Consider the following 22427-nt stretch of genomic DNA (forward strand, 5'->3'; position numbering starts at 1 on the left):
GTATGTATTGACTCATCATACTCCATGTATGTCTGTATTGAGTCATCATGCTCTATGTATGTCCGTATTGAGTCATCACGCTCCTTGTATGTCTATATTGAGTCATCACGCTCCATGTATATTAATATTGAGTCGTCATGCTCCATGTATGTCTATTTTGAGTCATTACGCTCCATGTAAGTCTATATATTGAGTCGTCATGCTCAATGTACGTCTATATTGAGTCATCATGCTCCGTGTATGTCTATATTGAGACATCACGCTCTATGTGTGTCTATATTGAGACAGCACGCCCATGTATGTCTATATTGAGTCATCATGCTCCATGTATGTCTATATTGAGTTTTCATGGTCTATGTATGTCTATATTGAGTCTTCATGCTCCATGTATGTCTATATTGAGTCATTACGCTCCATGTATGTCTATATTGAGTCATCATGTTCCATGTATGTCCGTATTGAGTCATCATGCTCCATGTATGTCTATATTGAGACATCACGCTCCATGTATGTCTATATTGAGTCATCATGCTCCTTGTATGTCTATATTGAGTCGTCATGCTCAATGTACGTCTATATTGAGTCATCATGCTCCGTGTATATCTATATTGAGACATCACGCTCTATGTGTGTCTATATTGAGTCATCACGCTCCATGTATGTCTGTATTGAGTCATCATGCTCCATGTATGTCTATACTGAATCTTCATGCTCCATGTATGTCTATATTGAGTCTTCATGCTCCATGTATATCTGTATTGAGTCATCATGCTCCATGTATGTCTATATTGAGTCCTCATGCTCCATGTATGTCTATATTGAGTCATCATGCTCCATGTATGTCTATATTGAGTCATCACGCTCCATGTATGTCTATATTGAGTCATCACGCTCCATGTATGTCTATATTGAGTTATCATGCACCATGTATGTCTATATTGAGTCATCATGCTCCATGTATGTCTATATTGAGTCATCATGCTCCATGTATGTCTATATTGAGTCATCACGCTCCATGTATGTCTATATTGAGACATCACGCTCCATGTATGTCTATATTGAGTTATCATGCACCATGTATGTCTATATTGAGACATCACGCTCCATGTATGTCTATATTGAGTTATCATGCACCATGTATGTCTATATTGAGTTATCATGCACCATGTATGTCTATATTGAGTTATCATGCTCAATGTATTTCTGAATTAGTTTGTGTGACAAGATGACTTCCAGAATGAGTAATAACGCATCATGTGTTTTGTAATAGTTGGTGTTCATCAGTTTTTTCAAGTAGTCCAATTGTACATGACATTCTAAACTGGTATATTACCTGTAAAGTCCATTGTACTGAATCGCAGCACATCACATCCTGCACACATGGTTATTAAATCTTTGTAAATTGTTGTTATACACTACACCCTTTGTGTCAGGCTTTTCAACACGAAATCCTATGGACCTCGCACTTGCTAACTATACCTATTGCTCTGTATCAGTGTTTACGTACTGGTTTATTATAGGTTATGCAGTACTTCCATGGACTGTTGTAAGTTTGTATTGAAATTATTGCTGAGAGTTATTGTAACCTGAGGGACATCCAAACAAGGAGATTCGTTTGGCTATGTAGGAAGACTCAAGTTTTTTATAGCATGTGGCATAATGGTTACAACACGCTGTCTTGGTAATTGATGGAAAAAGAACTTGAATTCATTTCATCTCGAGTCTCTTTTTAACTGTATGTGTTAGCAGCATGGGTGTCAGGCTGTCACAATTGGGCACAGCTATGCTAGAGTTTGTTTGCGTTTGAGAGAGGGAGAGGAATCGTTATCTTAAGAAGATTAGAAAAGAGAAAGGAAATGAAAAACCATATGGTTGGAGAATGGAAGAAGGTGGTGAAAGTAGCAGAAGGGCAAAGATGTGGTGAATGGCGAGGAGAGAGGGAGGGTGAGGGTGCAGGTCAGGCAGGGGCCACCAATGATGGCTGAGGGACATGTACTCTGACTCTCAGTGAAGCTTGAGTACAAAAGGCAAAAACAAGAACCAGTTCCAGCCGTTGGATCGGTAAAAGGTAACGGGATGCGACAACGCAAGAAAACCAAATAGAAGACAAAGACAGACAAACAGAGAGAAAGTAGAATTAGAAAGAATTAAATGAGTACTAAAAGGAAGATACGGCATAAGTGTTTACAGTCAAATAACCCGGTAGGTTTTGAGGTACTCCTAACCTGATTGCTGGAGGAAAGGACACAGTACAAAACTACCAAAAGAGGGAGAATACTTACTATTCCATATGAGGCGATCATATGTTTATCTTCATACTTATCTGAATTTGTTAGACATTAATCTTTTCACAGAACTTAACCGTGTTGAAATGAGTAGTTAGATTAGTAAATAAATATTCCATGTTACAGATTATGATATGCTGAGAGATATCTTGGTACATCATATATTGTTTAAATGAATGCGCGGCGGAGGAGCAAAGCAAGAAAAGTCATCCTCAGAGAGAGAAACGTGTGAGCGGGAAGGTGGATGACCCGTTGTTGTTGACCTGGTAATTTTCTTCTCCATCTGCAGTACTTGTGGTGGTGTGTGCAGACGTCCATGGTCACACCTAAGTTGATATTCCTGTCCATCAGAGCAAACTAATGTTTTAGTATAACGGTACTCACATCTTTTCTCAGCTGTGTCGCCATCCTTCCGCAACAAATGGCTTGCATTCCGCGACCTGCCCTCACCGTTCTTGGCTGCCTGGTGTCAGTGGGTCACTCACGACGCTCCTCCAGCCTACCTGCCGAGTCGCTTCACTACCCCTCCCGTACCACTCTCGCCACTCCTCCGCCTAAGTAGTAGGTTTAGGATATCGGGTCTCGTTGGAAAGTTATACCTAGGAAGTGTTCGAAGATAGAAGATACAGGGAGGGCGAATTCACTTAAGGAGATGGAGTTATGTAAAGGTTTGAGGAGCGTCTTGAGCTGCTGCTATCTTAGATAGCAGGATAGTATTATATCCGTCATGGTTTTACCTGTGTGTTGTATCCATGAATGATAAGTCTGCATACGTTGGACACACATGAGAATCTGTACGAGGCATAACGAGATTGTTTTTACCCGTGCCTTCAACAAGTTGTCATTAGAGACCATAGCCCGAGGTAAACTCTGTCATTAACAACCTTACCCCGCAGACGTTTCTATCTCACCTACTTATCTTGTGAAGGTTAATTTTGGAAGGAAGATTACTGGGTTTGCGAAACTAGCAAAAACTAGCGAGAGAAAGACCGTATCGTACGTACTTGCTGCGCAAACAGTTCATGAGGTCACCATGACACCTCCTTAGGTCACAGCGTGTTTATAACCTCGTGTGGAATTCTATTGTTATCGTGGAGTCATCCAAATGCCGTCTTTCCTTTTCACAGTATCTGCTGTGTTACTGCACGCTGAACTTTGTACTTGATGTTAACAAATTCCTGAAACTGAAATACGACCATGTTGCAGTAAATTCCCGTTAGACGTATCAAGTAAAAAAGGGCCAAGGTTATTTAGGCGGATGGGTTGTTCAAGACCTGCGGGGCCGAACCTCAAATATAACCTGTCAATGACTTGTGCTCACGTCATCGCCTGATGATGGCTCGGAAACATTTGTACATTTTCACTGCCCTTATTAAGGGTGTAGTTTCACTGCCGCTATTAAGGGTATAGTTTCACTGCCGTTATTAAGGGTATGGTTTCACTGCCCTTATTAAGGGTATGGTTTCACTGCCCTTGTTAAGGGTATGGTTTCACTGCCCTTATTAAGGGTATGGTTTCACTGCCGTTATTAAGGGTATAGTTTCACTGCCCTTATTAAGGGTATGGTTTCACTGCCCTTATTAAGGGTATGGTTTCACTGCCCTTATTAAGGGTATAGTTTCACTGCCGTTATTAAGGGTATAGTTTCACTGCCGTCATTAAGGGTATAGTTTCACTGCCCTTATTAAGGGTATGGTTTCACTGCCCTTATTAAGGGTATAGTTTCACTGCCCTTATTAAGGGTATGGTTTCACTGCCCTTATTAAGGGTATGGTTTCACTGCCCTTATTAAGGGTATAGTTTCACTGCCGTTAGTAAGGGTATAGTTTCACTGCCGTTATTAAGGGTATAGTTTCACTGCCCTTATTAAGGGTATGGTTTCACTGCCCTTATTAAGGGTATAGTTTCACTGCCGTTATTAAGGGTATAGTTTCACTGCCGTTATTAAGGGTATAGTTTCACTGCCCTTATTAAGGGTATGGTTTCACTGCCCTTATTAAGGGTATAGTTTCACTGCCCCTATTAAGGGTATGGTTTCACTGCCCTTATTAAGGGTATGGTTTCACTGCCCTTATTAAGGGTATAGTTTCACTGCCGTTATTAAGGGTATAGTTTCACTGCCGTTATTAAGGGTATAGTTTCACTGCCCTTATTAAGGGTATAGTTTCACTGCCGTTATTAAGGGTATGGTTTCATGTGTTGTCTTCTTATTTGTGTTATGTAATTGGTTCTGTTACAAGAGAGGACTTTCCCTGAGCATTTTGAAGTCATCCGTATTCTTTTCTCGGACGAAGTGAGGAAACGTGTGTGAGCTACAGTGAATGTATGATCTACGGTGATTGCTTGAACTACAGTCAGTGTATGAACTACAGTCAGTGTATGAACTACAGTGTATGAACTATAGTCAGTGTTTTAACTACAATCGGTGTATGAACTACAATTAGTATAAACAGTTAGTGTGTGAACTGCAGTCATTGTGTGACCTACAGTTAATGGATGGTCTACAGTCATTGTGTGAACTACAGTTAATGGATGATCTACAGTCATTGTGTGAACTACAGTTAATGGATGATCTACAGTCATTGTGTGAACTACAGTTAATGGATGATCTACAGTCATTGTGTGAACTACAGTTAATGGATGATCTACAGTCATTGTGTGAACTACAGTTAATGGATGATCTACAGTCATTGTGTGAACTACAGTTAATGGATGATCTACAGTCATTGTGTGAACTACAGTTAATGGATGATCTACAGTCATTGTGTGAACTACAGTTAATGGATGATCTACAGTCATTGTGTGAACTACAGTTAATGGATGGTCTACAGTCATTGTGTGACCTACAGTTAATGGATGATCTACAGTCATTGTGTGAACTACAGTTAATGGATGATCTACAGTCATTGTGTGAACTACAGTTAATGGATGATCTACAGTCATTGTGTGAACTACAGTTAATGGATGATCTACAGTCATTGTGTGAACTACAGTTAATGGATGATCTACAGTCATTGTGTGAACTACAGTTAATGGATGATCTACAGTCATTGTGTGAACTACAGTTAATGGATGATCTACAGTCATTGTGTGAACTACAGTTAATGGATGATCTACAGTCATTGTGTGAACTACAGTTAATGGATGATCTACAGTCATTGTGTGAACTACAGTTAATGGATGATCTACAGTCATTGTGTGAACTACAGTTAATGGATGATCTACAGTCATTGTGTGAACTACAGTTAATGGATGATCTACAGTCATTGTGTGAACTACAGTTAATGGATGATCTACAGTCATTGTGTGAACTACAGTTAATGGATGATCTACAGTCGTTGTGTGAACTACAGTTAATGGATGATCTACAGTCATTGTGTGAACTACAGTTAATGGATGATCTACAGTCATTGTGTGAACTACAGTTAATGGATGATCTACAGTCATTGTGTGAACTACAGTTAATGGATGATCTACAGTCATTGTGTGAACTACAGTTAATGGACGATCTACAGTCATTGTGTGAACTACAGTTAATGGATGGTCTACAGTCATTGTGTGACCTACAGTTAATGGATGATCTACAGTCATTGTGTGAACTACAGTTAATGGATGATCTACAGTCATTGTGTGAACTACAGTTAATGGATGATCTACAGTCATTGTGTGAACTACAGTTAATGGATGATCTACAGTCATTGTGTGAACTACAGTTAATGGATGATCTACAGTCATTGTGTGAACTACAGTTAATGGATGATCTACAGTCATTGTGTGAACTACAGTTAATGGATGATCTACAGTCATTGTGTGAACTACAGTTAATGGATGATCTACAGTCATTGTGTGAACTACAGATAGTCAGTAAACTGTATTCATTGTGTGCTCTGCACTCAGTTTGTGATCTACAGTCAGTTTAATCTACATGCAGTATGCGAATCGCAGCTAGTGTGTGACCTACAGTGAATGTGTGATCTACAGTCAAGTTTGATATACAGTCAATGTGTGAACTGCAGTAATTGTGATCTGCAGTCAGTTTGTAATCTACAGTCAGTGTGTGATATACAGTCAGTCTATGATCTACATTTAGCGTGTGATATACACTCAGTGTATGATCTACAGTCAGTGTGTGATCTATAGTCAGTATGTGAGTTACAGCCAGTGTGTGAACCAAAACTTCAAATCTTGATTACTCTTATTGCAATGCGAGACATATCAAATACATTATTTCAAAATAGCTTCATCCACAGTTAAGAATCGTATTAAAGAATTAATGCAGGCGACACCAAGCCAGCCAAGTTACACACGATCTTAGAAGTCATCGACGAGACTGTACGAGACAACCCCAGCCTGGGGTGGAGGCCGTCGAACCCGCCGCTACCTCCAGGCGACAGGTTAGCTTCGCCCGGGCTCCTCTCCTGACTTCTAATTTCTCAAGGTTCCTGGTGTCTAGTTTTCCTCAGATGTTTTACAGCTGACCTTTTCCTGCTTTCTTTTGTATTTATTTTACCCACTTAACTAGCATTTTCCTTGCTGTTAGATTTACGTTGGTAAAGACATTTTCTTCCTCAGATTCAAAGGATCTTCAGTGTTACCGTTTATTACAGTCAGTAAACGAACGATCCAAGTAATTATGGAATGGTATACAACACGGTACACACTAGGTATGTCCAAATGAACCCATAGTTCGGCTTCTTTCTGTCACTTCCTCGCTAAACCAGGAGTGATAGTTAGGTAGTTTCTGCCCATGCGCTTTCGTATATAGTTTGCAAACATGTATACATGTATCTGCATATGTAATTGAATTGTTCTTTTATTTTTGTCTGTCATAAGGGGAAGATGAATGACAGTAAGTGCACTATCTATCTCGAGGATTAACATGTACTTAATATAACTTATTGTGTGAAAATAGGATACTTTGTAAAACTGTGTTTTGTCTCGACCTCATGTGATCTTATATTCATCTCTGTGTTGAAAGGCGGGATAGATTTTCGCACGTGATAGAACCGCTGGTTTCTGTGTCACTCGGTATCATGATGACAGGAGCCTCAGGTACGTGTCACGTGTCATGGCTGGTGCCCGGTGGAGGTGACACGGGGGTCACAAAGCCTTCACCTCCATGGAACACTGACGTCGTACCAGATCACCTCGTTTCACGCCCACGACTGAAGTTATTAAAAACGAAACATCAATTTTTTTCATACCTAATCTATTTACTTTACTTCCCTTTCCACACCGAGCCTGCTCTCACAACCAGTCAGGGAAGAGATAGTATGTTGCTGATGAAATCATGATATACATTATCAACAAGAGTCGTATAACGGGAAGATATTCTAATAGGCATTGGTAAGAATTTTCTTCATTTTTATTCAATTATGATAATGAGCACAAGACATACAGCTTTTATAACCGATGATCTTCCCTATTACTTCATGTGAATACATCTAGACCATCATCATACACCGACTCTCATAGTATCTCCAACCGTTAGGTGGAGACCCTCCACGTTGTCATGGTGGCTACAACTGGTAGTGTGGGGATGTTCCTGTAGCAGTCTGGTTGAACTCCTCTGGGATCGATTCTGTTACGTTGTCGAACTGAAGCTCTGTGACGAGAGATCACAGGAGGCAGGGGTCAACTTTTGCTAGGATGGTTCAATATCTTCCTCCCAGGTCATGGATGAAGTCCAGACGATGGTCTGAAGCAAGCCGGGAGGGTCGTGTGCATACACCTACTTGGCAGTTGGTCTATTAGTGGCGGAGGCCCTGTGTCGTTTTTCTAGTTGCCACTGCTTTGAGGTGAATAAGTTAGAAGACCAAATGGGTGAGGCATGGGTGAGCCTGAGAAAAATAAAAGTGGTGTGAACGTTCTTATGTTCAAGTAGAGCAAGGAGTCCGGGGATCTTATGTCCAGTGACAATGTAGAGACGACAGTTGAAAGATGAGATGCAGTTGCTGACGTGTTCCCTCCAGCTTAGTTTGTGATTACTTATATGTGCACTAGGGGAGGGAGATCAACACTCGTGAGGCTTCGTGTGTGTGTGTGTGTGTGTGTGTGTGTGTGTGTGTGTGTGTGAGGGGTAAAGGACATTTGAATAACTAAGACAGGACTGTTATTATACCAAGATTTATCTCTATAGCTTTTAAAAGTAAGGAACAGATTCTTGCTCGTTGAAGAATCTTTAGCTTATCATCATTACAATTTCAGAATGAAACACAGAGATTGTTTAGAATATTTCGATTTAACCCCTGTATAATCCGCGTGCAAACCTGAATCAAGAAGATTAACAAGACATGCTTGTGAACATTGGATGAAGGGACATGTCCAATAAGCCTCGCCTCGTGTAGTTCTGAAATAAAGGAATGACATACAACTGTAAATGTTCCAAAATGGCTACACTTGGGTTGATCGGACAGCTTGTTTGCCATGAACAATAGATCATATGGAATATAAAGAATGAACCAGAAAACTGTTTACCATGACTCTGTAATGAACTCATGGTAGGTCACTGTCTAGTTCTTTTTTGTAAGATATCGCGTAAGTTGCTGATCATGGTAAAGCGATGTAATTTGAAATGACATGTAAATGTACCTGTTGGAAAAAGAGAGAGACGTGCTTGACTGCCTTTTGCTCCCCACAAGAGAGATAAGTATAGAATCATGAATCTTAGAATAAGATTTATACAGTTTCTGATTCTCCTTCATTATCAGAGTTGCTAACCTAACCTAACCTTATCCACTTCCAGCCACATATAACCTAATCCACTCCCAGCCACATATAACGTAATCCACTCCCAGCCACATATATCATCTATTCTTCAACAGATTCAACAATCTCAATTACATATTTTCCTTGTTATAAATGTGATTAACAAAAAGACAGAAAGAGACGGATCTTGACTTCAGAAAATTTGTTTCAGTTTGCTCCTGGCTAACGTGATGTGTCTCTGGACGCACATCAGCGAGTGTGTCGTCTGACTTTTCTATGGTTGTCTTTTTTTTTTGCTTAACCTATACAGCGTAAAGGCAACCGTTATGTATTCTTGATCCTAAGGTTTTTTGAGCGTTTCATAACACATCAGAAAAGTTTTGAAAGTTTATCGAAAAATTCTGAGAAACCTCCAGATCTGAAAGTTGCTTAAAACGTTCTAAATGTGTCACGGAAGTTTGGAAGTCTGTCGAGAACCTTACATGGTACCTCGAAAAGTTGAGAAAGTATTTCGGAATTACCTTGAAAAGTTATGAAAGTACTAAAAACCATCTCGTAGAATAATGAAAATAATACGAAGAGTTATAAAAGCATGTCGAAAAGTCCCACAACTATATCGCAAAGTTTCAAGTGTTGAAAAAAAATTTGAAACTATCTTCAGAAAATTTAAAGCATCTCGAAAAGTTTTGAAATGATCACAAATCCCGATGGAGACATTAGAATGAAGTGAAAGCGTACAATCGAGGTTCTTGTTAGCGTAATATTTCTACAAGAATCTTTTTAACTTCTGTAGTCTGACTTCTTTCTATGTAAGAATCTTATTAATTATTAAGTGAGTGAAGTCTTCCATCTGTTTCCTTTTGGAGTTTATTAAAGTTATCATCACGAAAACTGAAACTCGAACTTCTTTATATGAAGATTAATTGTTTACGCTTCGAGGGTTGTTTGCAAGTTTTGTTCTCTTTTATGCGACTTTTGAACATGATGCTCTCTCTCTCTCTCTCTCTCTCTCTCTCTCTCTCTCTCTCTCTCTCTCTCTCTCTCTCTCTCTCTCTCTCTCTCCTTCCTTCTTTCTCTTCATTAGGACCCAAAGGTAGTTTGACTTTTGGATAGCTTTATATTCCTTTCTCAATTTTCTTGAGGATGAAGAATGGGTCAAGTCACGCCATCTGTTTGAGTGTTTCTGGTTCTAGACACGAGTCCCGTAAGCAGCAAGTTGTCATGTGAGTCATCTTCATGCAGATCTGACTGGTGCAAATTGCCTTTATCAAGTGAGGAGTCAGCTGAAGCTATCAAGGATACCCCTCTGGTGTCATCATCTGGATAGAGTGATAACATGATTCTTCTTTTATATGTATATGACTTATTTACTTTTCGTTTGGCGATTAAATGTAGCACTTAGCGTTCCTGTCTGTGACGCATTCATAGGCCGCCCAGGGTCGATCGCATAGATTTAGATCCTGGATGCGGCAGTCGGTCCTCAGTCAACCCAGCTGTTCATCCACCCCTAGAGGTTGGTCGAAAAAATGGGTAACTGGCTCAGGTTAGGGTGTATATATATATATATATATATATATATATATATATATATATATATAGAGAGAGAGAGAGAGAGAGAGAGAGAGAGAGAGAGAGAGAGAGAGAGAGAGAGAGAGCGTTAATGGACTGGCCTTGATTAGGCCCTCAGCTGCCCGTGCTCTCTCAGCTAACTTCAAAAAATGAGCTGGAAAGTAACAGAGTGAGAGTTCGTGGAGACACTGGGTAGGGTTCAGACTCCACCCAGGCTGGTCGTACGTGCGTCTCAGGAGCGAGGAGGATCTGTCCCGTGTCATGACGATATGTGCGTGATCGAGGTCAGTATTCGGCCTCACTATCCTCGTCTCTCTCACCTCTGACATTTCCTGCACCATAACCCTCCCTTCCCAGAGAATCAGCTTCATCCAGCGACCAACAGATCTATCATACAATTACCTCATCCACAAAGGGATCCCCCACAGTCAGCATAGCAATCAGAGACCAACCCAACCATGCCACCAAATAACTCCACCACAAACCTTACAATTATCTTCCTTCTTAAAGAATCCTTCCCACCAAGACACATCATCGCCGTCCAGCCCACATACTAAGCGTCTCAGTCACTTGCCCATTACATTACCCACGAATACACCACCGTCGTCTTACTCAGGGATCGATAACCATCATCCGTCCCACAAATGTAACACCAACCTCCCAGCACCACGAGCGCCCCACCATCATGCTAGCCTCATCATCATCCTACCGACAATCGCCGTTTCACCCACTGACTAACATTCCACCATCCATTGTCCTTCCACTTACATAGCCATCATCATCTCAGCCACTTGTTCTCATCTTGATTATGAACCCCACAAGCAGCAGCAACCCATCCAAAGACATCCACCATCATTCCATCCAGAAATCCACCACCTCAACCCACCTACAAGCCCACCATCTCCGTACTACCAACAGATCCATTGTCAGCATCTCACCCACCCGCTCACTTCCGCTTGCTTCATACTACATATTCTCCTGTGAGAGAGAAGACGTTAGAGAGGACATCATTATGTATATAGTTACCAAGCTTGGCAGGGACGAAAGCTAAGACCATGACTGGCTTGAGCAATCGTTCAGCATTAGCTGTTCAGAGTGTGTGGCAAGATTCAGTACACTGCTCTGCTGATGATCTGCCTCAATGATTTTTGTAAGCAGTTCTACAGCTTCAGATGTGTAAACAAACCAAGCAATATAGTGTGATCCATTGATTGCTAAGGTTTATATTATTCACTCATGTTACTTGATGGCTACCTATAGCTAAAGGTAGTTGGGAAACAAAGTACAACAATTTTTAATCTTACAAATGACAGGTTGTGAGGGGGGGGAGGAGGGGGGGAGGTCGGCAGACAATAGGTGGTACTTTAGGAGTAGCGCTGTCGATAGAATTTTTTTTTTCATTGTATATTTGTTTAGTAGATCATTTTCACGGTTATCAAAGAGTGTTCCCGTAATATACTTCCTGAGCTCAGTATCATATATGAATCTCAGACGAGAGGATGATTCTAGCGAATCTAAAGGAGTCGTATTGGAAGACCACAGTGACTTGCAAGGAAAATGAATCAGAGTGATGAAGGAAAACATCTTTAAAAGAGTCTGGAAAGAATTAAAATTATAAAGAATTCCATAGTTTAGCTGTGAAGGGAAAGAAGCAGATATTGAACCCGCCATGCCTTGAGTTGCCAGCGCTCACCAAGACTTGGTAGTCTGTCGGGGCTGCGTAACCTAGCCAGAGAGGAGGCTCAAAATAGGCTAAGTCTCGAGATCAGATATGGAGGTAACATTTGCAGAAAATATGTGTAAGAAACAACAATAGTGGTACAAAGAAAACTGAATTGAAATTGGAAGTATAAAAGGGTTTGTTGATAAATCGAGCTGCTCTTGGTATAGGAGATGAAGAACACTTGCCGCCAGATTATATTGCTTAGAAAAAAGTGGAATATCTAGGGTAGTTATGATCATTACTTCCAGCGAGAACAACAGAGCAATCATTGTATTATGAAAAAAGATGATCGACCGGATTCTACGAACCCTCAAGACGTTAAAGGCACCTCATATGGTAACGTATCTTCATAGCACCGTTAATATGTAGAGTAGGTTATACAAGGCAGTACTCCCAAATTAGAAAAAGTGGAAAGATCTTTTAGAGCAGATACCAGCTCTACCAAAAATTTGGAAAGGATTAATGCCACTAGAACCTGTAGCACAGAGAGGATAGATATAATTCACTCATGGGATTCCGAAAAGCAGAATTTCGATCCCGCTGTTAAAAGTCGTAAACGTTTTGTATGACACGTGAGGAAATCTTAAAGTTTGTGGCCTTAACAGCTTGTCTGTGGAAGCAGACTAACCTTCAGCCGTCTTAAGGTATGCGAAAGATGTAACGTAAATCATTACACGATCTGCTTCTGGGTTGTCCAACAGCTAATTGCTAGTTGTATTTTCATCTTGTACGCAACACCTACACAGTCGTAACAATAATATTGAGCAGTTCAAGATTTGTATCACGTTTCCACACGGCTGAGTTTTCCCATAGCTTCTTTGATGTTACAGATTTCGTAGCGATGGTGATTACTACATACTTGCCAGACACAAAACATTTCAGAAAGTTTGTGGAAAATATATTGGTTGTAGAGCGAAGCAAAAAAGGTTGTTTGGGGTGGGGAAAATTTTAAATATTTTTAAAATTTGTAAGAAATATGAAAAAAAAAGAGGGGGAGAGGGGGGGGGGGGCGTTGTCCGGGAAGGAGAGGGTACATATGAATGAAAGTAAACAGAATAAGATAAGATAGATAGATTCTTGTATAATTCTGAGGAAACGGTGTAGGGTGCACAACACACAGAACCTTAAAAACACTCTTATGGAGTTTTGAATATAACTCCCGAGGTCTCCGCCTGGAACCTTCAAATCTGTTGGAAAAATCAAATACCACATACTGATGTTCTTAAATGTGCCTTCAGGCTCAAAATTTTCCCGGACATGTAAGTAAGATTTGATAGAGGAAGTATGGAAATACAGGATTCTTCATTTCCTTGTAATGTATCATAAGTGTTCGTGATCGATATTCATAGCTCATTAAGGTCGTAAAACTTGGTTATACTAGTGTAAACTAAACTTTAGAAATTTTCTCCGAGCACAGTAGTAGCCACATGAAATATGTGGCTAAAAATTCCCGTTAGGAGACGACGTTCGTGACACAGCGAAATGTACACCCACGAAGACGAACACATGCACGAATATATGAATACGTGTTTATACTCGGTAATATACGTACAGGTTGGTACATATGTATAGATATAAGAAATGTATACTATTCATGAATGCCTGAATGTTCATACACCAACTGCATACACAAGTGTTTTATTCCCTTCCTACACATAACGGCGGTGGAGCAACTTGGACGAGAGCGTCTGACTGGTGGTGGTGGTGGTGGTGGGGAAGGGAGGTGAGGTAGACCAAACACCATTGTTAACACCCTCGTCACGTCCTCCAGCTGTTGCCCTCCCTCCGTCCCTGCCTCTCCCTCTCTCTCTTTCTCTCTCTTCTGTACACTTATGTGTGTATATATATATTTATTTATTTTGCTTTGTCGCTGTCTCCCGCATTTGCGAGGTAGCGCAAGGAGACAGAAGAAAGAAATGGCCCAACCCACCCCCATAAACATGTATATACACACACGTCCACACATGCAAACCTACACACCCATACATCTCAATGTACACATGTATATACACACACAGACACATACATATATACCCATGCACACAATTCACACTGCCTGCCTTTATTCATTCCCATCGCCACCTCGCCACACATGGAATACCATCCCCCTCCCCCTCATGTGTGCGAGGTAGCGCTAGGAAAAGATAACAAAGGCCCCATTCGTTCACACTCAGTCTCCAGCTGTCATGCAATAATGCCCGAAACCACAGCTCCCTTTCCACATCCAGGCCCCACACAACTTTCCATGGTTTACCCCAGACGCTTCACATGCCCTGATTCAATCCACTGACAGCACGTCAACCCCGGTATACCACATCGATCCAATTCACTCTATTCCTTGCCCGCCTTTCACCCTCCTGCATGTTCAGGCCCCGATCACTCAAAATCTTTTTCACTCCATCTTTCCACCTCCAATTTGGTCTCCCACTTCTCGTTCCCTCCACCTCCAACACATATATCCTCTTGGTCAATCTTTCCTCACTCATTCTCTCCATGTGCCCAAACCATTTCAAAACACCCTCTTCTGCTCTCTCAACCACGCTCTTTTTATTTCCACACAACTCTCTTACCCTTACATTACTTACTCGATCAAACCACCTCACACCACACATTGTCCTCAAACATCTCATTTCCAGCCCATCCACCCTCCTGTGCACAACACTATCCATAGCCCACGCCTCGCAACCATACAACATTGTTGGAACCACTATTCCTTCAAACATACGCATTTTTGCTTTCCGAGATAATGTTCTCGACTTCCACATATTCTTCAATGCTCCCAGGATTTTCGCCCCCTCCCCCACCCTATGATCCACTTCCGCTTCCATGGTTCCATCCGCTGCCAGATCCACTCCCAGATATCTAAAACACTTTACTTCCTCCAGTTTTTCTCCATTCAAACTTACCTCCCAATTGACTTGACCCTCAACCCTACTGTACCTAATAACCTTGCTCTTATTCACATTTACTCTTAACTTTCTTCTTTCACACACTTTACCAAACTCAGTCACCAGCTTCTGCAGTTTCTCACATGAATTAGCCACCAGCGCTGTATATATATATATATAAATATATATATATATATATATATATATATATATATATATATATATATATATATATATATATATATATATATTTTTTTTTTTCATACTATGTGCCATTTCCCGCGTTAGCGAGGTAGCGTTAAGAACAGAGAACTGGGCCTTAGAGGGAATATCCTCACCTGACTCCCTTCTCTGTTCCTTCTTTTGGAAAATTAAAAAAAAAAAACAAGAAAGGGGAAGATTTCCAGCCACCCGCTCCCTCCCCTTTTAGTCGCCTTCTACGACACGCAGGGAATACGTGGGAAGTATTCTTTCTCCCCTATCCCCAGGGATAATATATATATATATATATATATATATATATATATATATATATATATATATATATATATATATATATATGTATATATATATATATATATCCCTGGGGATAGGGGATTAAGAATACTTCCCACGTATTCCCTGCGTGTCGTAGAAGGCGACTAAAAGGGGAGGGAGCGGGGGGCTGGAAATCCTCCCCTCTCGTTTTTTTTTTTTTTTTTTTTTTTTTTTTTTTTTCCAAAAGAAGGAACAGAGAATTGGGCCAGGTGAGGGTATTCCCTCAAAGGCCCAGTCCTCTGTTCTTAATGCTACCTCGCTAACGCGGGAAATGGCGAATAGTTTAAAAGAAAAAAGAAAATATATATATATATATATAATGTTCACAGTGTAGCACAGTAAAAAAGAAAAAAAGTGTATTAGCGTCACCATTTATGACGACTGGAGTTTAAGTATCAAAGCTATATATATATCCGCCTCAGCGAGCTAGCGCCAGGAAAACAGACAAAAATGGTCACTTTCGTTCACACTCACTCTCTAATGTAATGCACCGAAACCACAGCTACCTATCCACATCTAGGCCCTAAAGACCATTCCATGGTTTACCCCAGATGCTTTGAATACCCTGGTACAGTCCATTGACAGCACGTCGACCACGGTATACCACATCGTTCCAATTCCCTCTATTCCGTGCACGCCTCTCACCCTCCAGTGTATTCAGGCCCCGATTGCTCAAAATATTTTTCACTCCATCCTTCCACCTCCAGTTTGGTTTCCTACTTCTCCTTGTTCCCTCCACCTTTGACACATATATCCTCTTTGTGTGTGTGTGTGTGTGTGTGTGTGTGTGGTGTGAGTGAGTGTGTGTGTGTGTGTGTGTGTTGTGTGTGTGTGTGGTATGAGTGTATGTGTGTGTGTGTGTGTGTGTGTGTGTGTGTGTGTGTATGTGTGTGTTTGTGGTGTGAGTGTGTGTGTGTGTGTGTGTGTGTGTGTAAAGAACAGTTATATAAAGCTTTGACACTTCTTTATATGTGTTTTAAAAGTTCATCGTTACAACAGCTTTTTCTTTTCCTCAGAACATGTCAGCCCTGCAACTAGCGGCTGAGAGCCGTGACTACCTCATGTGGTGTCCAGACCAGGACTTTGATGACGCGGTCTCCACCCTCGACATACGGGTCAGTGCCTGGTCTCTTTTATCTTGTGTTCGTGGGGTGTTGTGGTGGTGCGAGTGGCTGCACCAGGTGTTCAGGTTATGGTAATTCTGGTGATACGATGGAACGTAGCATTATAATGGGGGTTATGCTGTGAGTACTAGTTGTAGTATTCTTAATGGAACTGATGTTTACAGTTATCATACTAAGAGAAATGCTACCTCATTACAGAACTCATTGAAACAAACAGGAAACGACCATCACACATGGATTTGCCTTCGACAAACAATAGACTGACAGAAATACACAGGCACGAACAAACAGACTGATATGTTTTTTAAATGGGTAATTGGAAGGAGAAGGTTGTACAGAAAATGTATGTGGAGATACATAAGGCAGATGAAGGAGTATTCATATGTATTGGTTTACAGAAGCGCGCCATTGGTTTGCTGGAAAAGTATTTTTGGTGCCTTATTCATGTACCCCAGCATCACAGATTTAGTTCCTTTCTTGTAATTGCTTTGACGAAAAAAAGGCCACATCCGCTCACGCGCATTTTGTAGCTGCTAAGTGTAATGCATTGTAAACACAGCTTTCTCTCTACATCCAGACCACTAAGATCTTTCCTTCTCTTTGTTCCCTCCACCTCAGACACATATATCCTCTTTGTCAACCTTTCCTCACTCATTCTCTTCATATGTCCAAACCATTTCAATACACCCTCTTGTGCTTTCTCAACCACACTCTCTTCATTACCACACATCTCTATTACCCTTTCATTACTTACTCGATCAAACCACCCTACACCACATATTTTCCTCAAACATTTCATTTCCAACAGACCCACCCTCGTCCGTACAACCCTATCTGTAGCCCATGCCTCGCAACCATAAAATATTGTTGGAACTACTATCCCTTCAAACATGCCCATTTTTGCCATCCAAGATAACGTTCTTTCTTTCCACACATTCTTCATCGCTCCCAGAACCTTTGCCCCCTTCCCCACCCCATGACTCACTTTCACTTCCATGGATTTATTCGCTGCCAAGTCCACTCCCCGTAGACAGCCTTCACTGGGAACCAATCACCTTCCTCTTTTCCTTCTCGTACACGTACCATACACCCTTGATAAAACTTCTCACTGCTTTAGCAGCTAACCTTTTACACTATGTGTTCTTCATACCTTCCACAAAGCATCACCATCAACCCTGTCATATGCCTTCTCTAGATCCATAAATGCTAAGTAAAAATCCATCAGTTTTTCTAAGTATTTATCACATATATTCTTCAAAGTGAACACCTGATCTACACATCCTTTACCACTTCTGAAACCACACTGCTCCTCCCCAGTCTGAAGCTTTGTTCATGCCTTCATCCTCTCAATCAGTACCATTCCGTATAATTTTCCAGGCATACTGAGCAATCTTATACTGCTGTAGTTTGAACACTCATCTTAAACCCCTTTGTCTTTGTACAATGGCACCATACATGGATTCCGCCAATCCTCAGGCACTTCACCATGATCCATACATACATTGAATATCCTTACCAACCAATCAACAGCACAGTCACCCCCTTTCTTAATGAATTAAACTGTAATACCATCCACTTTCGCCGCCTTGCCGGATTTCATCTTTCCCAAGGCTTTCATCACCTCTTCTCCCTTCACTAAACCACTGTTCCTGACTCTTTCACTTCGCACACCACCCGGACAAAGATACCCTGCATCTACCACTCTGTCATCAAACACATTCAACAAACCCTCAAAATACTCATTCCATCTCCTCCTCTCTTTAACACTACCTGTTATTACTTCCCACCTTGTACTCTTCCCCGATGATCCCATTTGTTCTCTTGCCTTGTGAACGTTATGTACCTATTTCTAAAACATTTTTCTTATTCTCCCTAAAGTTTAATGATATTTTCTCACCCCAACTCTCATTTGCCCTCTTTTTCAACTCTTGCACCTTCCTGTTGACCTCCTGCCGCTTTCTTTTGTATATCTCCCAGTCGTTTGCACTCCTTCCTTGCAAGTATCGTTCCAACGCCTTTCTTTTGTCTTTCACTAACAACTTGACTTCTTCATCCCACTACTCTCTACCCTTTTTAATCTGCCCACCTCCCACCTTTCTCATGCTACATGCATCTTCTGCACATGCCATCACTGTTTCCCTAAATACATTGCATTCCTCACCCCCTCCCCTCACGTCATTTGTGTGTATATCGTTAATGTGATGGCCTTGATAAGGGCCTTAGGTGCCCGTGCTGTCTCAGCTAACATAAACAATGGTACATTATGAGATGCGAGTTAGTGGTGCATACATAGTGAGGTGCAAGACAGTGGAACATAGAATGAGGTATGAGTCACTGGTACATACATAGTGATGTGGAAGTCAGTGGTACATACATAGTGAGGTATGAATCAGTGGTACTTGGTGAGGCACGAGTCAGTGGTACTTGGTAGGTAAGAATCAGTGGTGTATGGTGAGGTTCGAATCAGTGGTACATGAAGTAAGAGTCAGTGGCACATAGTGACATAATTCAGTGGCACACGTTGAGGTACGAATCAGTGATACATAGTAAAGTACGAGTCAGTGGTGCATGGTAAGGTACTAGTCAGTGGCACGTAGAGGTATGAGTCAGTGGTACATGGCGAGTTATGAGTCAATGGTACTTGGTGATGTATGAGTCAGTGGTACGTGGTGATGTATGAATCAGTGGCGCATGGTGAGTTATGAGTCAGCGGTACGTCGTAAGGTACGAGTAAGTAACGCAGTGTGGTGCGGGTTAGAGGTAAGTGGTGAAGGGAGAGCGGTGAGAATTCGGCGACGTCATAATGTCAGAGGTCACAAGGGGATGCAAGCGCTTGAGGAAGTAAGATATAGGAAAGGCTGTAGGTATGTTTGTGTATGAACACATACGTGTACACATAGCATACATATACACACAATGTACTTATACACACAGCATACATAGACACATCAGCACATTCACTCCCGTTGCACATACATTCTATTAGACCATCTGACTCATGGCCTGTGCAGGTTCTAGCAGCTACCGAAGTCTTATCATGAGAAACTGAAGTGCTCATGTGAGTGAGGACTGTGTGGTTAGTATGAGAAAGAGAGCGTCTTGCTACAACACGCGGGTTATGCTTCCTCTGTAACTTTGTTTTGCATGAATCTGTATAAAGTGTTTGTATAGGAGAAAGAATGGGTGATTTTCTCTTATCTCACGTTAGGTTGGGAGGGCCACGAACAGATGGTAGGGTCATGACCTCTTGGTAGGTCAGCACACAGCCGTTAGTCCATACGCTCCACGCCTACATTGATTTAACGGAAATGAAGACCACTAAAGATGTAGTTTAGAAAAAAAATTGTCGTTAAGATTTCTGAATATTCTGAAAAGGTCGTCAGAGGCATTTCACTACCAGACCGCTGCCAGCCGTAGGATGCAGAGGCATGCGGACTATCATCAGGTGATAAGGGTCACCTTAAGGGTAGTACAAGATCTAGAGCTCACGAATTATACTTAAGTAAGAGTCACGAAAACAGGCATAGAACAACAAGGGGAAACGGCAAGTTTTTAGGATAATACGATCGGTCGAAACGGAATTAGAAAACAGATGTTAATGTTTATGATGAAGATTCTCCCCAGGAAAGTCACTTGCCGACTTTGATAACCATAGAAGGGGAAGAGAATGAGAAAGCTCATAAATACATGAGATGGAAATTGATGAAATTTAGAGAATGAAGGGAAGAGTCGTATGGATAGCAAGACACCATGACACACATAGAGCTGGATAGATAGTGAAATAAGCAGGGAAAAAAGTGGAGGGCTATATTAATAACCTCGATGCATAAGCACATGTGGAGAATGAGAAAGGTTGAGAGCCATGTGGATACAGACAAGATACATGTAGAGAGAGGAAGAACTCGAAAAGTTACCAGTCATATATAGGGTAGGAAAATGTTGGATGTATGATGTGTGAATGGCATGGATGTTAACAAAAGTTGATGAAGAAGAAATAATGTAGGTAGTTAACGAATGATGCTATTAAGAACGAGGGATTGATAGAGGATGGTATATTATAGGTGTCTAATATTGTTGACCCATTAAAAAGAATCAAACATTGCGACCACCGTCATCATTAGACATTGTAAAAAAGATTATATTACAGTAAACAGACATAATGCAAGTGAAATTACATACGAACGTGAGAGAAAGGGAAAGCTTGAACGAGGTCGTTGCATCCAGAGAAAGGTAAGACACAGGATGGGCGTCTCACGCTGCGTGTCAGGACGGAAGTTTCACCTCTCAGTGTCACTCGTAAAGTATCAGTATAGAAAATGATATACAGTGTATACTGAATTTTATGGGCATAATAAACGCATGAATTAGGTATTGTCTCTGCTGCTTATAGACAAGTTTCTTGTTGTTTGGATGTGATTCTGATTTTAATTTTACGTCAAAGAGTCTCCTGCTTTTTAGATTTGTGATTCAGTTGTTAAGGCAGGAAGAAACACCTCCTCCCTTCATAATGTGAAATATCATATAGTATTAAACATTCCCTCTGTATTTCCTTTCTGTCATCCGTTTACCTTCATGATCATTGCCTCTTCTCAATAGCTCCTTCGTTCGCCAATATTCCTCCTCCAACACTCACACGCATACCCACACACACACACACACACACACACACACACACACACACACACACACACACACAGACACACACACACACACACACACACACACACACACACACACACACACACACACACACCCCATTGTGTCGCTGCCTTAAGGAAAGATGAAGCTGGTTAAGAATATGAGCGTTCCTTTTTAACGATGGTGATATGAATAATGATCTGAAGTGCCTCAGCATATGGGTACCAAGACTGGCCGAGGAGGGTGGGGTCATGTAAGTAAGACGGTATGTGCTCCACGCTCATCACCTGTAGGTCGGTCACGTTGCCTCGCAGGGACTGTGGTGTGTTTAAACCATCTTATACCAGACTGTTCTTGGTCATCCTCAATGCTGTTATGTCACGTTACGCTGGAATATGTCTGGTATCACGAATGATGGATAATGTTCACAGATTTGTACAGGCGACCCACTGCTAAGGGAAGATCTCTTCTGTGGATGTACATTCAGCTGCCCGGCTATAAGCGATGCCATGGTGGCACAATCCAACTTAGATATACATGCGAATGCAAACATCAACACAGTATGAACATTTGAATCCTTAGGAACCAGCGATATTAGGGCCTGCTCCACTGCCTCACTGTAGTCTGCTACACCACAAGTCTAATGCTGCAACAGGAACTTTCGTCACTGTGCTCAACTTTCTCTTTGAAAATGGCTTCCAGAAATTTAGTCAAGAAAATGACAGTTTTGTCCGAAATGAAATCTTTCCTAAATGATATGCTGTAGATTTCTTGCCAAAAAAGGAAAAAGGAAGTCCTCATTCAGACATCTTGGATGCTGATATAATCAGTTTTCATTCTGAATCTGGACAACAACAAATACAGATCAGTCATCGTTAAGTGTTTTATTTGTATGAGAATTCATAGAAAACCTTACCTGTGTTGTGATAATATAGATATGTATGAGAATACATAG

General features: G+C 41.2%; 1 protein-coding gene across 6 annotated transcripts in view; it reads left to right on the top strand.

Annotated features, from left to right (window-relative positions):
• Positions 1 to 22427, top strand: part of LOC139746861 (uncharacterized) — a 526669-nt gene that overhangs the window by 211396 nt on the left and 292846 nt on the right. For all 6 annotated transcript variants that reach the window (XM_071658484.1, XM_071658485.1, XM_071658486.1 and 3 more), the window contains one exon: positions 16727 to 16825. In XM_071658484.1, the coding sequence (XP_071514585.1) occupies positions 16727 to 16825 (99 nt within the window). The remainder of the gene's footprint in view (positions 1 to 16726; positions 16826 to 22427) is intronic.

Source organism: Panulirus ornatus, chromosome 66 (genome assembly GCF_036320965.1).
Source record: "Panulirus ornatus isolate Po-2019 chromosome 66, ASM3632096v1, whole genome shotgun sequence".
Lineage (NCBI taxonomy): Eukaryota > Metazoa > Arthropoda > Malacostraca > Decapoda > Palinuridae > Panulirus > Panulirus ornatus.